The 14,642-nt window shown below is 46.9% G+C and overlaps 2 protein-coding genes across 10 annotated transcripts in view; one reads left to right on the top strand and one right to left on the bottom strand.

The window, feature by feature from the left end:
- The window catches only part of myo10 (myosin X), an 82,674-nt gene extending 81,596 nt beyond the window's left edge, over positions 1-1,078 (bottom strand). For both annotated transcript variants that reach the window (XR_015115951.1, XM_086204411.1), the window contains exon 1: positions 787-1,078. Coding sequence is in view for 1 of the 2 variants with exons in the window: in XM_086204411.1 (XP_086060537.1) it covers positions 787-807 (21 nt within the window). In the remaining variant the exon portion in view is untranslated. The remainder of the gene's footprint in view (positions 1-786) is intronic.
- Positions 1,079-1,542: 464 nt separating this feature from the next.
- basp1 (brain abundant, membrane attached signal protein 1) overlaps positions 1,543-14,642 on the top strand; it is a 40,537-nt gene continuing 27,437 nt past the window's right edge. For 4 of the 8 annotated variants that reach the window (XR_015115950.1, XR_015115949.1, XR_015115947.1 and 1 more), the window contains exon 1: positions 1,543-1,887. The gene's annotated coding sequence lies outside the window, so the exon portion shown is untranslated. Of the gene's footprint in view, positions 1,892-6,746; positions 7,009-14,642 lie in introns of those variants that run through there. The other 4 variants (XR_015115948.1, XM_086204408.1, XM_086204410.1 and 1 more) reach the window with 4 other exon arrangements.

Raw genomic sequence — 14,642 nt, 5'->3', positions numbered from 1 at the left:
CTGCACGGACCTTGACAGTCCCATGATACACCAGAAATGTGTGTGTGTGTGTGTGTGTGTGTGTGTGGGCCTTGTTCAGACTGTCTGCCCAAGTCAGATATTTGGGATATCCAGATTGTATCAAGATCAGTTTCAGTGTCTGAACAGCCAAATCAACACACAACTTCTGATTTTTTTTAAAATCACTATTTTTTTTTTTCAGATCTGATCCTGAGTGCAATTCGAGCAGAGTTCCAAATCTGATTCTAATCAGTCTGAACGCTTCAGCAGGTTTGCAAAGTGTCTTTTTGGCAACCATCGCAACCTTTTTCTCCGTGTAAATTTGAAGTCAGGACACGACAAATCTGATCTCATCTCAGCTTGATTAAAGAGCAATCTGATCCGGCTGCAGTCTTCACATACAGAAGCATATCCATAGGTTACTAAGCAAAATGCAAACACAAAAAATGTAAAATTTTGGGGGTTAAGTCTGATGGTGAGAGGACACGTCTGACTGATGAGGAGGCTAAATTCCACCTTGAAAACACGCTTCTTGGGTGAACTAAACCACATTCAACCTTCCAACAGTTACACCTCCGTCTGAATATCCTACTGGTATCTGACGGTCCTGCCAGGTCCTGAGTTTGGGGCCCTGGGGGCTTCGTGTCAGCTTTATTAAGATAAATTATTGACAACAATCAATAGATATCGACTGGAGTGAAACATTATGACTCTTCTCTTGAGTACTTGTCCCCCTGCAGCAGCGCAGAAGGGCAGCAGAGCCAGAGCACCGCAGCAGCTTCTTACCTCCGTGAAGTAATTATCCATGTTTCCCGGTTCTCTTAATCCCCGAGGGTCGCGTGAGTCCCGGTCTGTCCACACAGCGAGGGTCCGGGACCTTCAGTCCATGGTCGTCCCTTGGCCGGGGGGGTCCAGCAGCTACAGTGGCAACTGTACTCTTTGTTTCATTGGGGACTCGTCCGGCTCCAGCAGGGAGACGCTCCGGGACTCCGCTCAGAACTTCCTCCTCCTCAAACCCGCAGTCTTCCCCTCCGCTCTCCTCCGCGCGGGTCCGCCTGCTCGTTCGAGGGTTGGGAGGGGAGGGGGGGCGGGGGGGGCAAAACCGTAAATCCTGCAGCGGAGGAGCGTAGACCGGGGCCCGGTTCAAACTTTTGAAGACTGAGTTGTTCCGTCAGTCAAACCGGCAGATCCCAAGGTGAAGCTCCGCCCGCTAACCCACCTCCTCCCCCTCCCCTCCCCCTCCTCCTCGTGCCTCTCTGACTCCTCCTGCTGTCAACACGAGGAGCTCCGCGGGACACCTGAGGCACCGCTCCTGCAGACACCGCAGAATTTTACCTTTCAAGTTCTCACACACAACCATCATGAGCCCACAAGCACCTTCCATCCCTTCCTTCTCCAGAAGAAGTATCGCTACTGCACTTGGTTGTAACTTGTTACCTTTAGAAGTAACGTTACTGCACCATGTTGCTTTTTGCGCAGATACAGCAATTTTGCATTATTTTCACCAAAATAGCTGCAGAAGTTTGAAGTGGAATTTTTAAAAAACGGAGTTGCTAAAGTATAAATACTAATAATAATAATTAGTATAACAGCTTAGTCCTGTACAGCAGTAAGACGTTACAAAAGTGCTTTATAACAAAGAGAGAACAACATTAAAAACACATTGAAAGAACACTAGAATCAGGTTAAAAGAGAATATTGACAGGAGAATCACACCGCGATAAAAAGCCTTCTCTCGATATAAAACTCAAGAAAGACGATAAATATTGTGGTGGATTTGTGGGTCACAGACTCCCGGATGTCGGTGAAGTTCCAGGCGGGATGGTGACGCTCCTGTGCGGGAATTTTTCTCTCTGGACCGGACGGAAAACGGAGCAGCGCTCAGCAGTGAGTACGTCGGTTATTTCATTGGAAAGTAACAGGAAGGAACTACAAGAGGGTTAGTTACAGGAGGCGACGTGGGACTGAACGCAGTTACTGTGATAACATCACCTGAACTGTTTGACAAACTCGCTGTCCTCCATTACTGCCTAAAATGGACGCATTGTGCTAACGCGCGAGCCGCAACACTCACAGGCAGTGAGAACACCCAGAAATACTGAACTTCTCTCCCGAAATGTGGATTTTGCCTTTTAGTTACTTACTAATAGGAGTTTTGATGTCACACAGATGTTTTTCTTCCCCCTCCTTGGTTACTTCGTGACTCCAGAGTGTAAAAACAAGACAGCTACGTATGTGTAGCTCAAAGCTAATGGTGGCTAAAGGCTAGCTAACGCCATCCAGTGGGCCAACTGGCTCTGGCTCCATTCTGAGGACATCGCTTGTAACGTTCTCCAAAAGGGGGTCAAGGCAGAACCCCGGATGTGTTCTGTAAACATTCTGTTGGTTCTGAGCGTCCTGCAGTTAAAGCTCCTTATATGACCCTTTGAGAACGTTCATTTTTTCGTTATTTAATCTCCATAGAGGATATGAAAAAGTTCCTAATGGACAAAAAAAGGTCCTCTTAGAAAAAAGTACAAGTTTCTATCTCACTGGAGAGAAGGGCTTGTAACGTTCCCACCGTTCTTTACAGGTTAGCAGGATATTACCTGGTGTAAATTGGGAAAATTCAGGTGATCTCAGTTGGTTCTTTAGGACGTTCCCTCAAGGTCCTCACACAACATTCCCTGGACTTTTCCATATAGTCGAGATGTGGAGTTCTATTAAAAGTAGTAGGATGTTCTCGGTGAATGTATACATGATGTTCCCTCAAGGTCTCTACATGACCTTCCTAGAACCTTTCGAGTTCTAAACGGACCCTGGACGGGCTGGCAGAGGTGGACACGGTGAGGTGCTTCTAGTTCTAGTTGCCATCTCTGAGGCATAACTCTCGAGTCCGGTTGAGTGTCTCAACGGCCGGCGAGCAGCTGCCTGGTGGAGCATTAACATTCCAGCTGCAGGTCAACAGCCTTGATGTGTAATCCAAACACAGGAATGTGTGTGTGTGTGTGTGTGCGCGCACGCTGGTTTTCCCCTTGACTCCTCTGACCCTGCTAATTTGGCCCCAGGCCCTGCCAATTGTCCACCTTGTCGTGTGGGATTTAGCGCCCCCTGTTGCCGGCCGTCTGGGGCACCGCGCTCTGATGTTCCAGGTGGATTTAGAACCTCCTGAGTTACAGGAGGCCCGGTGTGTCACTTAGAGATCGTAGTACACGCAGCACGCTGGATTTGTCCTGAGCTCCAGCAGCACAACAACCATGTCTGTCAGTCCTGTGACTCTCAGCTGCTCCACATCTCGTCTGCTGGAGGAGAAAACGCAGCAGCAGCAGCTCCGAGGCGCTTTGATCAGCGGGTTCTCACATCGCTGACGGAGTTCCCCGGATCTCAGATGCTGCTCCTGTGGGGTAACTGGAGGGTCTAGGGCGTCGGCCTCCCTCATACACATTTAAATTTTAAGAAATCATGATTAAATTAAGATTATTAAAACAGGAGCAAACAGCAGCACTTTTGTCTTGGTAACAATGTCGCGGTGTAATGACATCACACGCCTTCTGAGAGTCCATTCTCCCTCAGGGGGAAAAAAAAAAGGTTTACAAGGTTCCGTTAAGTTAGAATTCTGTCCAGATACTTGACGTTAAACTTGTAGTACTTGTATTTCTACATTTCTGTCCTGCTGCGCCAGACACTGATCAAACTAAAACAACCGCCTCTGTATTTTTCAAAGATACTAAGATACCTCCACGATAACAACGCGTTCTGCCTTCTTCTTCTTCTTCTTCTTCTTCTACATTTCTTCAGCATATCTACACACACAAAGACTAAAAAAAAAAAATGGAGATAAATCAGATGAATCTCCACATGCTCTTGTCTGTCTCTGTTTATTCCTCTGGGTGTCACTCAGGAGTTGGAGGAGAACCAAAACCGCGTCTGAGGAGGTTCTAGTGTTGCTGTGTAACTGCTGGAGGAGGAAATGAGCAACTGTTGGCTAAAAAGTTGAGCAAATGACCTCAAAACGGGATCAGACCAGTGTCGACTCAGACGACTTGGAAACGATCGTTAAACTCAACCTTGACATCTGAAAAGCGTTCATTTAAATTCACTCCCAACACTAACACGCGTGTCGCACCGGGTTTTAGCCGCATAACGATCAAACCAGAGCATGCTGGGAAATGGCCAGTGATTCCTGTTCTCTAAACTCTTAATGGAGGTGAAAACCTAACAATCACTCTCGTCTCTACTCGTCTTCTCCGCCGCTGGGATTAACCAGCTTTCTCAGCTGCCTGGTCTCATCTCTTCGTCAGGCTGCTGACAGGTTAAGTAAGGACCCCCCCCCCAGGGTTCCTCAGGTAGGGTCAAACTGGATTTGGTGATAGGAATGAGTTCAGCCCACGCTGGTAAAGCACCGCATCTACTCTACGGTTTTGGAGATCTTTAACATGTTGCTGCTGGTTCTGAGCGAGACTCTGGTCCGACTCTTGAGTGACGAGCAGCTGAAGCTCTCGGCTACTCACTGCATTTTTATTTTTAATAGGTTCGGGCCCAAAACCCACTCGGTTAGTGTGAGTGAGTGATCAGGGTTTGGGTTCAGATCCAGATAAATGAACCGCTGAAACGGTCCCAACACAGAACCAAACCACCCGACTGTTCCCAGTAAAATGTCTCTCTGGTGTCACCTGGTTGAGTCACCAGGTGTTCTGCTCCTGGCCCACAAGGATGTGGGTCATGTATGAATCGCAGTGCAGGTAGACCCATGACCAGTGTTTGAGAACCTGCTGTCTGTCATGGAGGCCTAGTTTAAACCTGGTGTAGAAGGAAGTCGACCTGTTGGTCACTGTGTAGCTCGGAGGTGCGTTTGGTCATCAGAGCGCGACGTCACACCAGGTGACCCGGCCAGATCCAGGCGAGATTGTTCTGTCTTCTTCATCTTAGTCGTCTCCGAAGACGCCGAGCTCCCCCTACCTGCTCAGTTCTTTCCGCTCGTTGTTTCGTTCGTTGCCAGAATCGCCAAACTCCCAATCAGCCCCAAACAGGATGAGGAAGACAAACATTTCCTGTGGTGCTTTTAGACTTCTAAAGATGGGAGATAGTTGGGAATTTTCTCTCTGCTGGGATTCCTGCTGAGCGTGTTAGTGGTGAAGCCAGAACGGACTCAGACTTCCTCCAACCAACCGCCAGCGATAACACAATATTTTATTGTTCCTGTCCGACTGTGAACCGGCGTGGGGGAGATTTCCCTGGTGCTGGTTAGACATGATGGCGAATATCCTGTGGTAAAATGACTGGCGCTGATGGCGTGTTGATGCCATCTTGGCTTCCAAACAAACCCTCAGGTGTTTTCTTGGTGGACACCTGCCGCCGTTGGACCGCGTCTGCACGAGCGTGCGTGTGTGTGTGTTAGAGAGGTCACTGCTTGGTCATAACAGTGGGCGGCGTTTATCAACAGGTCAGGTCGTCCAGAACAAACTGACCTCGCCATAACCTCTCCCCCTTCCCCTTCCAGCAGGAGGGAGAGGGGTCCTGTTTTTAGTTCGAGTTCTTTTATCAAACTTAAAAGTAAACAATTATAATAATCATAAAAGACGACTCAACTTTTGATCATAGAGAAGCGGGAAAAGTGTGTGTGCGTGTGTGTGTTTGAGCGCGCGCAGAGGACTCCTCACGCTCGGACGCATACAAATCTTTACCCACACTGCCTCCTAGTGATCAAAGAGACGCACTACATCAGAAGGACTCCAGTTTCAAAGGACTGAAAGTGAGAAGTTTTCTTCCTTCTGCATTTAAAACCGATACGTTTCCTTAGGAAATACTCCACATTCATGTAGTACTGGATTAGTAGCAAGTGTGTATCTTGCTGAGTAGCACAGTGTCATGTACCTCCTTAGAACAGTTTATTCGAAAGAAACTTTTTGAATCTTAGTGAAATTAATCAGTTAACACTCGCGCGTCTGTTGGCGTCTCTTAAACGTCAGGATTCGCTGCGTGTGTGACGGAAGATGAAGCGTTTTTGAACCGTTCAAGGTTTAAAAAGAGGCCGTTCACCTCCTGGATGTTTCTAAAAGCTTAAGTGAATCTGCAGGTTATTCAGTGACGATGATCATCGATTTATTTTCATTTCTGCGCGAAATTCTTCCCTTTCTTCTGTGACTTTCGTTTTTACGGATGTTCGTCTGAAATCTGCAGACACGTCAGATGGAACTCTTGATCATGGAGGAAATTCAGTGACCACGATGGCGGCGTGCAGAAGGAGTTAACGTGCGAAGGTGGAGGAGTAAGGTAGCGAGGGAGGGCGAACTGTAGTTTAATCATGAGATCAAAGTTACCATGAGGTCTCTGTCAACCCAGTGTTATTGTCAGTTCTGTTCACTTCCCTCGATCCTGATTAACCTCGTCATCGTTGACGTCATCCCCGTGTGCCCGTGACGCTGCTCGAGGTTGCAGTTCCAGCTGAAAACTACCGGATTGTGGACGCTGTCAGACCCCCTCAGGGACACATTCGCGTGTCGGAGGCCTGAAGAAGTCAAGTGCATCAACAAGTGCCTGATGATGCGTGTGCGCGCAGTGAGTGGCAGGGGGCGCGCACAGGCCGTCAAACGGGAACCCAGCGAGGACAATTGGCGCTGAGAGTGCGCGTGGGACACCGCTCCATGTTTCCAATATTTCCTCCTGAACGATCCAGAATCAGAGACGTGACATAAATGAGCAGGTTTACTGCGGGAGTGAGGCGTGACGGGGGCGGCCACCGCTGAGCGCCCGGTGTAAATCTACTTGAGTCTCCTCCGCGTGTGACACCGGGCTCTAACGTGTCCACATGAGCAAAATTGAAATTATTGCATCTGGTCTGTGTGCGTGTGTGTGTTTGTGCCTGCGTGCGTGCACGACCCGGGCGCGTGCGTGCACGTAGTTTGTGCAGGCGTGTGCGCGCAGGCGGAGGATCGCCGAGCCGAGCCGAGCCGTGCAGCAGGCACAAGCCGCCGGGCGCGCAGGAGGAGCCGCGAACACTCACAGCAGAGAACCGAGGGAGCGAACACGGTAAGAGCCGCCGCCTCGCGCCCGGCCCCCCGCTCCCGGTCCTCCGGGGAGCCGCCCGGTTGCTGCTGGGTGTTTTTATTAGACATTTATTTTTAACCCTTTTGTCTTTTTCCGTCCCACCGCTCGGGCGCAAGGATGCGCGCGGGGCACGAGACAAAAGATCCGCCGGATCCGGAGCCCATAGAGAGTCGAACCGGAGCCGAATCAGAAAAAAATAATCCAGCATTCGGGCGCGTTTGTCTTCTTCTTTGCCGCTTTAGCTGCCAAAAGAAAAATTGAAATGTGCACGAGCTTTCAAAAGGGGTGTGTACCGTCTGGAGGACCACGCGCCTTAGATGGTTTCACACTTTAGGAAAATGCGCTCAGATGGCGCACCGGGAGCGGCCCCGCACGCGATATCGCGCGCTCTTCATCGTTGATTTCTTTTTCTTTATTTCTTGTGTTTGCTCTTAAATCGTGTAGGATTGCTATAATTCCAGCGGCTGCTAGGCAACGCGCGGGGGGGGGGGGTGGTGTTTAATTTAGTAAACAGTTGAACATCCATCAGCACCCCCCAACTGCCCCCCCCCCCACCGCTTTGTCTGTGGAGGTGTTACAAGCGCGCGCGTACACGAGATTATGTCATGATTCAGATTAATTATTGATATTACATCGCGTTTTATTGCAATGAGAGGAGGATGGACCTTGAATGTTTAGTTTTATGTTGTTTTTGTGTGTGTGTGCAGGGGGGGTGGGGTTGGGGGACGGACACCCCCACCCCCACACGAGCATACACGTTAAACTTCATCCTCGCGCTCCGTTTCTGCAGCGAGTCCGACTGGATTTTTCATCTTGTGTCGGTGAATCGTCTGGTCCTTTGTTTGCCGCGGCACGCATGCGCAGTGGGCGTAGGGTGTGGATGGGAGAGATGCCACCTTGCCTATCAATAGGATGGAGAGGAGGAGGATGGTCTCAGTGCTCATTTATTCTTCCTCTTGCTGGCCTTAATTATTCCAGAGGAAAAAAAAAACGTTTTTAGAAAATCGTTTGTGTGTGTGTGTGTGTGTGTGTGTGTGTGTGTGTGTGTGTGTGTGTGTGTGTGTGAGGGTTCTCTGGTCCCAGCTGCTCCAATAGCAGGATTGTCTGTTGCGCTCCAATCAAATCTGTTTCGACAAACATTTTCAGCGTCAGACATTTTGGCCCTGAATGATTCATCGATTACAAGCAGAGAGATTCATCAGTAATGGAACCGATCAGGGGCGGCTGTTCCAGCAGGGCCCGGTGGACCTGGGCCCAGATCTATTTATGGATCTTTGTCTGAAGGTTTATATTGGAGTGGAATTGTTGCTATGACATTAACGCACATAGGAGTTGGTCCACTTTACCAGCTGGAGCTGCGATCAGTTACAGATGGAGAGGAAACGAGTCGCCAACCGTGTTGATTGTTAGTTGTTTCAGGCTTTTTCAAGCAAAAAAAATGTCTGACTCTTAAATATGAGGCTTTTTTGCTTTGTTGTTGAGTCTTTGGCTCTGATACGGAGGCCGGGGGGGGGGGGGGGGCGCGGACAGGGAGAAAGCTTCTATGTGAGCATGGAGAAAAAAATATGTAGAGGCCATGATAGAACCTGTTCCCTGTAATTCAGTAACTTGGGGGGGGGGGGGGGGGAGTAACTGCTCAGAAACATGAAACATCAATGGGGTCTGGTGGTCCCAGAACAACTATCTTGAGGGAACAAGATATATCTTGTGGTCTCAAATTACACGTATTTCCCTGTCTTTGTCGCCTCCAGGCCTCCATACAGAGGAAGTGTGATGAGCGTTTATCACACGTTCTTGATGGGTTTTTTAAAATTTATTTTTAGGTTAAACAAAAAATCAGCAGAGTAATGAATTATACAAATCATGGTTAGTTAGTTACAACTGACACACACACGCTCTTCCCCAAAACTAAAACTTCTAGTTTTATCCCACCACATCCTCTTTTCAATTTTAATCATCAGAATTTTTCAGAATAAGAATCTTTACCGAGAGATTCATCAGTAAAAAGTATCTTTGCAGTTCTGCAGTATCTTTGCAGTATCTTTGTTGACTCTCTCCTTCTTGAAACTAGAATGTCTTTCTTCGATATTTGAGTCTGTCAAAGGGGAAAATCCTGGTTCGTATCACGTTCTGTCACATGATGTTGTATATCTCAGTGTTGAAAGAAGTGAGTCATCGTGGCTCAGGCTCCGCCCCCTCCGCCATGTTTCATACACACCCACCAGGTAGTGTTTGAGTCAAGCTGCCGACAGTCAAAACGAGCTAACAGAGGTTCAACGCGTCCTCTGCCACCATGGCAGGAATTACCTGATGCAATAGTCCTAACAGCCCTAATCATTTGGCACCTGCCGCATCCATCTCTGTCAGAGCCTTGTTATGAGGTGGCCATGGTAACGGCATGCTGTAGTAACATCTCCTCTCTGCTGATTGGCTCCCTGGCAGTTCATTCATCCTGCGGACTTACAGCAACCTGATGAGGAGCTGTGTCTCACTGCGGTGTGTGTGTGTGTGGGGGGGGGGGGGGGTCTCGCCCAACCTCTCTCTATTTCTATTCCCTCTCTTAAGTGTGAGGACGACATTTATAAGACGGTTGGACGTATTTGGACTGAAGGCAACAAGGTTTACATGATGATACCCCCACATACTTATGGCCGCATACAGTTTATAGATGCGCATCCGCCATGTAGGTTTACACAGGTGAGACTTGGTTTACGGTGAAGGCATGTCGCAGTCGTCTGAAGAAGGGTTGGCAATTTGTGTGTGTGTGTGTGTGTGTGTGTGTGTCCCCTCTCTAATTTAAACAACAAACACTTTGTCGAGGGTCATGTGATCAAGAGGATAACTCTCACACGACGCTGCATCTGTGTTAATTAACCAGCAGTCGGATGCAGATGGCGGCTTCTTGACTAACAGCACAAGCCTGCAGCGTGCGTGTGTGTGTGTGTGTGTGTGTGTGTGTGTGTGTGTGTGTGTGTGTGTGTTTGTATTGAGTCACCACTCCTGCTGAACTACATCATGCTTGATTATTTCCAAAAAAGGACCTATTATGTGGATATTGATAATTTAATACTTTTCTAAAATGTCCAGCATTGATATTAGAGATGCTGCGTTTTGTCGTAGTTCTGATGGTAAAAGCTTTTTTGTTTTGTTTTTTCACTCCTGATCCTGGAACAGTTACCGATAAAATCACTTCCGTTGTCCAGTGCAGTGACCTCGCCTTCCAGTAAAAGCAGCAATGTGCTATTTATATTATAGTCTTGCCAGAGCAGCTTTTTGAGTCTTACTCTGAAAAATTCTGATAGGTAATAAAGTGATTTTTGCTAGCCTGCCGTTAGTAGCTAAGCTAACGTAACTCTGTGCTGTATGTTTACATTTGCAAAAACCTGTGTGGGTCACGTCCCTAAATGCTACATCATTAAATCTCGATTTAGTTAATTTATTCATAATTTTCCAAGCCTAAATGTGATGGTTAGCAGCACAAAGCTAACATTAGGCTATGAAGGAACTGCACCATGGACGCGTGACTTTGGTGCCACAAATTTAGTCTTTTATTTTATTCTAGTTGATTTGAGACACTTGAGGCTGCAGTAAAATACACTAATGAAATATTAAAGCAAAAATAATATTTTATCATCATCATCAGATTGGAGGTCAATAAAGCCCATAATCAAGACGTTAGGATTGCAGTATCGCAATAATTAATGGCAGAACTGCTTCATTCTGATGATGCTCGTTTGTTGTGTAGACATTAGCCACTGTTAGCATCTGGCAGCAATCTGATGCTATAAAAGTTCTTAGAGGAAACCGAGTCAGCTGCTGTTGCAACTTTTTAACCTGATAAGACCCTCAGACATTGCATGTCACTCTTCTGTGTGATCACCTGACAGGAAGGAGGAAGTTTCATGTGTCAATTTCCTGTCCAAAGGAAGCATGAATTGGTGTTTTAGAAATGGCTGTCAAATCTTTTTGTTGTTGTTGTTTTTTTTTTGTGTTGCTGGTGGTGGTGGTGGTGGTAGTGGTTGTGGTTCATGCTGAAGTGAAGCAGCAGGAAGTTTGTCATGGGCGGGGCAATGGTCGTCACGGTGACCACAGTCACAGAGGAAAATACAAACATCTGTGAAGGCCATGACATACCGGGTCACATTTGTTTAACCCATGCGTGCCTGTGGCTTCGATTTTAAACTTCCTGTGCCAAAAGTGTTCTCTGGCCTTGTGTAACAAGGGCTGAAGAGAATTTCAAAATAAAACCAAAGCAAACAGACATGAAAATGCATTGAAATTGAAATGAAGATGACTGCTGGAAGGTTTCAGCTGCTGCATGACTCATAAGAACTCTGTTCAACCGTTATTTATATGGGATTTATAGACGGACGCCACTCGCTGACATTTTTATTGCCTCATCTTTTTTAATGGGAGCACTATTATTGGTGTGAAAACTGAGGATACGCACATACATACAGTGGGCAGTTAAAAAAATATGTCATATGATAGTTTTTTCCTCATACCTCAAAAATCCTGACAGTGAATGCAAAAGTATGATTTTTAACGTGACATACATGTAAGTTTGTGTCCAGGTTGAGAGACTTTGTCTAGAACAGACACGTTTTTGGTGTTTTCTCTTCAGAAAGAGCAGAAAATCAAACACTGATATGATTCTACAAAAGTTAAACTGCTGTCTTTGACCCCGCTGTTGACGTTGTAGTGAATGTTTATGCAGTAAAAGTACAGGAAAGTGTAAGTGGCGGCCAGCCCCCGTCAGAGGGTTGACGGCGGCGGTGCAAAACGTCCTCGCGCTCCGTGGCTCTTCCACTGTGAGCGCCGACTGTCACATCGAGCCTCGTCCTCCAGGAAATTACATCTCAAACCCAAAGCGACAACATTATCTGATATGTAACCCGGCGGGGCGCCGATCTCGGTCGGCGCTCTGCTGAATCCCAAATCCACTCACTCATCCTGCTGGATTTGAAATCATTTGGTTCAGGCAGATAAAGGGACGAACTGTACCTGGTCCAGCCGACTTGCCCTCTAATCTGTCCGTCCTGACAGCAGAGACACAAGATAAAGACAGGAGATTTTAATTTCTACATCATTATCTTTCAGACCGAGATGGAGAAGTGTTCAGAACTGGTTGCTGGTGAAATCTCTTCCAGCTCTGCTTGAAAAAACGCAGGAACGTGCACACAGATTTATCTCTGGTGCTTTTACTGATAACTCACATTTACGCCAAGGTTTTATCCTGAAGCAACAATATGTAGCTTTTTTCTTTTTGTCTTCAGGTGAAGTCTTCGTAGAGGACGTACAGAGGAGCGTCTAATGTGGCAGCCATCTTGTTTTGGCCGGCAGAAACTTTAATTGTGTTACTTGAAGTTCATGGTCACATGTTTGTTAGCTCTGGGTATTAGCGAGGACCTGGTGGTCACGTCACAGATCCTGATAAATGTGACAATCTGCATGATTTACTGAAAATACCTAAATTTCAAGGTGAAAATACAGCTTGCTGTGCAACACCTGGTTAATCTTACAATTGTGATAGTGTATTTATCACGGTATACTGATGAGTTGATGGACACACCGAGACAAAACTACAATGGAAAAAGGGTCCGTATGTACCTAATAACATGGCAAATCTCTAGAAATGTCCATCTAACAATGATCTAATTTTGATTAACGACAGCGATGGGTGAAGGAAACCTTACGATGGATGAAATGGAGATTAGGGATCCCCAGACTAGGTTCCAAAGAGCAGAAGCAGTGCTGATAAAAGCATTTTTAACTGACTGGAATCAGATAATTTTATTTGAAGCTGTAGCATTGCGCTGTAACCTCCCTCATTACCGTTAAAACGCTGGATAAACCGATAAGCGTCACGTAGCGCTAAATGACTCATTTCACTGTAAGAAGGATCTGTTTGGTGTGAGAATATTTGGGAGGTTAATAAATGTAGCTCACTTACATTTTTGACCCATATTCAAGTTTGGGTCAAACGCTTTAGAAAGATCTGTGGTTCTTCTAAGCGGGTCTGACGTTGGCGCCCTCCCACCTCAACATTTTAACCAAATTTATTTGATTCTAAAATCGACGACGCTGATTTTGTCGTCACATGAAGTTACAGGTCCGGTCAACCGCCTTGACTGAACGCTCCAGAGCCGACAGCTGAGAGTAATGAGAGTTAACAACAGAGTTTAGAGTCGTAGGTGCTCGGCGGCGGTGCACTCCGGTTACAGCCCCAGTTCTGTCAGCTGCCATCAAGCAGCCAGGAGACAGTTCTCCCCAGGTTGGTTCTTCCTCAGGGTTGTGTGTGGGTGGGTGTGGTTCTTGTTACCTATTGGAGACCTTTCCTGGTATAAACAACCTCATCAGGACCTCTCATCCTCCTGGGGACCAAAGACCCTCTTGATGCAGCACGACACACTTGCTGAGGTTTCAGTTTCAGGGTAGGCTTTCAATGTGAATGTTAGTCAATGTATTTTTTTTTAAACAAAATAACATATTTTGAACTCTGATAAAAAAATAAATTAATTAAAAAATGTACTTAAATGCGGAAAAAAATTGAAAATAAATTTACAAAAAACAAGTAAATCAATACAACTTGCCATTTCGTGAGATGTGACTGACTCATCTAGCAAGGTAAACAATTAAATTACAAGAAAACTATTGAACTAAAATACCCATTTATATATTCATTGCATTTTACTGATTAGCTTAACATGATTCAGTAAGGTGTGTGGTGTGTATATTTAGTAAGAAACAGTATTACATAATTAAACAACACATCATTAAATAATATACAGCCAGAATCCCTCTAATTGAATCCTCTGACCAGCCTGTTTCTCCAGATCTGACTTCATCACAGGAAGACCAATCAGAAGACGTCTAGAGCAACTCATGTCCTCCTTGAATTCACAGGATAATCCGTCCCACCCCCACCTCCTCCTTCTCGGGGTTAGCTGGAGTTTAGAGACGACTTTGTCCCGTCTCCTCGTCTGGCGTGCCACCCAGCGCTGCTGACCGCCGCCCCGTCCTCCCTCTCACTGTCACTGTTGTGGCGGGGACAGCGGACGCCTGCCAGGCCCCATGTCCCTCTGCCGGCGTCTGGCCGCGAGCTGCTGATGTGCTGGTGAAAGAGGTCATTTAGACGCGCGCACACACACACACACAGATATGTCTGTAGATGCAGTGGTGCTGTCACATCTCGGCCTGAAGTCAGTTTTAAATTTCCTTCCTTCAGCTGGAGCGCCGGTGGAAAGCAGCCAAGAGCTTGTAAAGGGAGGTCACATGACTCTGGTGCAGCTCATTTGTTGGGCACTGGTGCTGACCTGCAGTCCCTTCAGGGGCCGTCTGGCAGCTCAGGAAGCTCCTCTCTGCTCTTCACACTTGAGAATTAAAGGGCTGTTTCCTGTAATTGGTGGCTGAGAGGTTTCCTCCTCACAGCTCGCTCACGATGGCGGAACACCTCTCAGTACTCGGTGCTCTGATGTCAGGCTTTTCAGCACATTAGAACAGGTTCTACTGGGCCTAATGGCATGCCAGACCATCCCGAGGTGCTGCGTGGGTTTGAGGAGTCCGTTCAACATCAAATTTTGTATGTGAGGGCAACGTCATGTTGACATCAGCAA

This window comes from Aulostomus chinensis, chromosome 5 (genome assembly GCF_037954235.1).
Source record: "Aulostomus chinensis isolate RoL2024-O1b breed Wild chromosome 5, RoL_Achi_v1.0, whole genome shotgun sequence".
Taxonomy (NCBI): Eukaryota; Metazoa; Chordata; class Actinopteri; order Syngnathiformes; family Aulostomidae; genus Aulostomus; species Aulostomus chinensis.
Note: the sequence above shows the minus strand (reverse complement) of the source record. Positions and strands in the feature narration are given on the sequence as shown.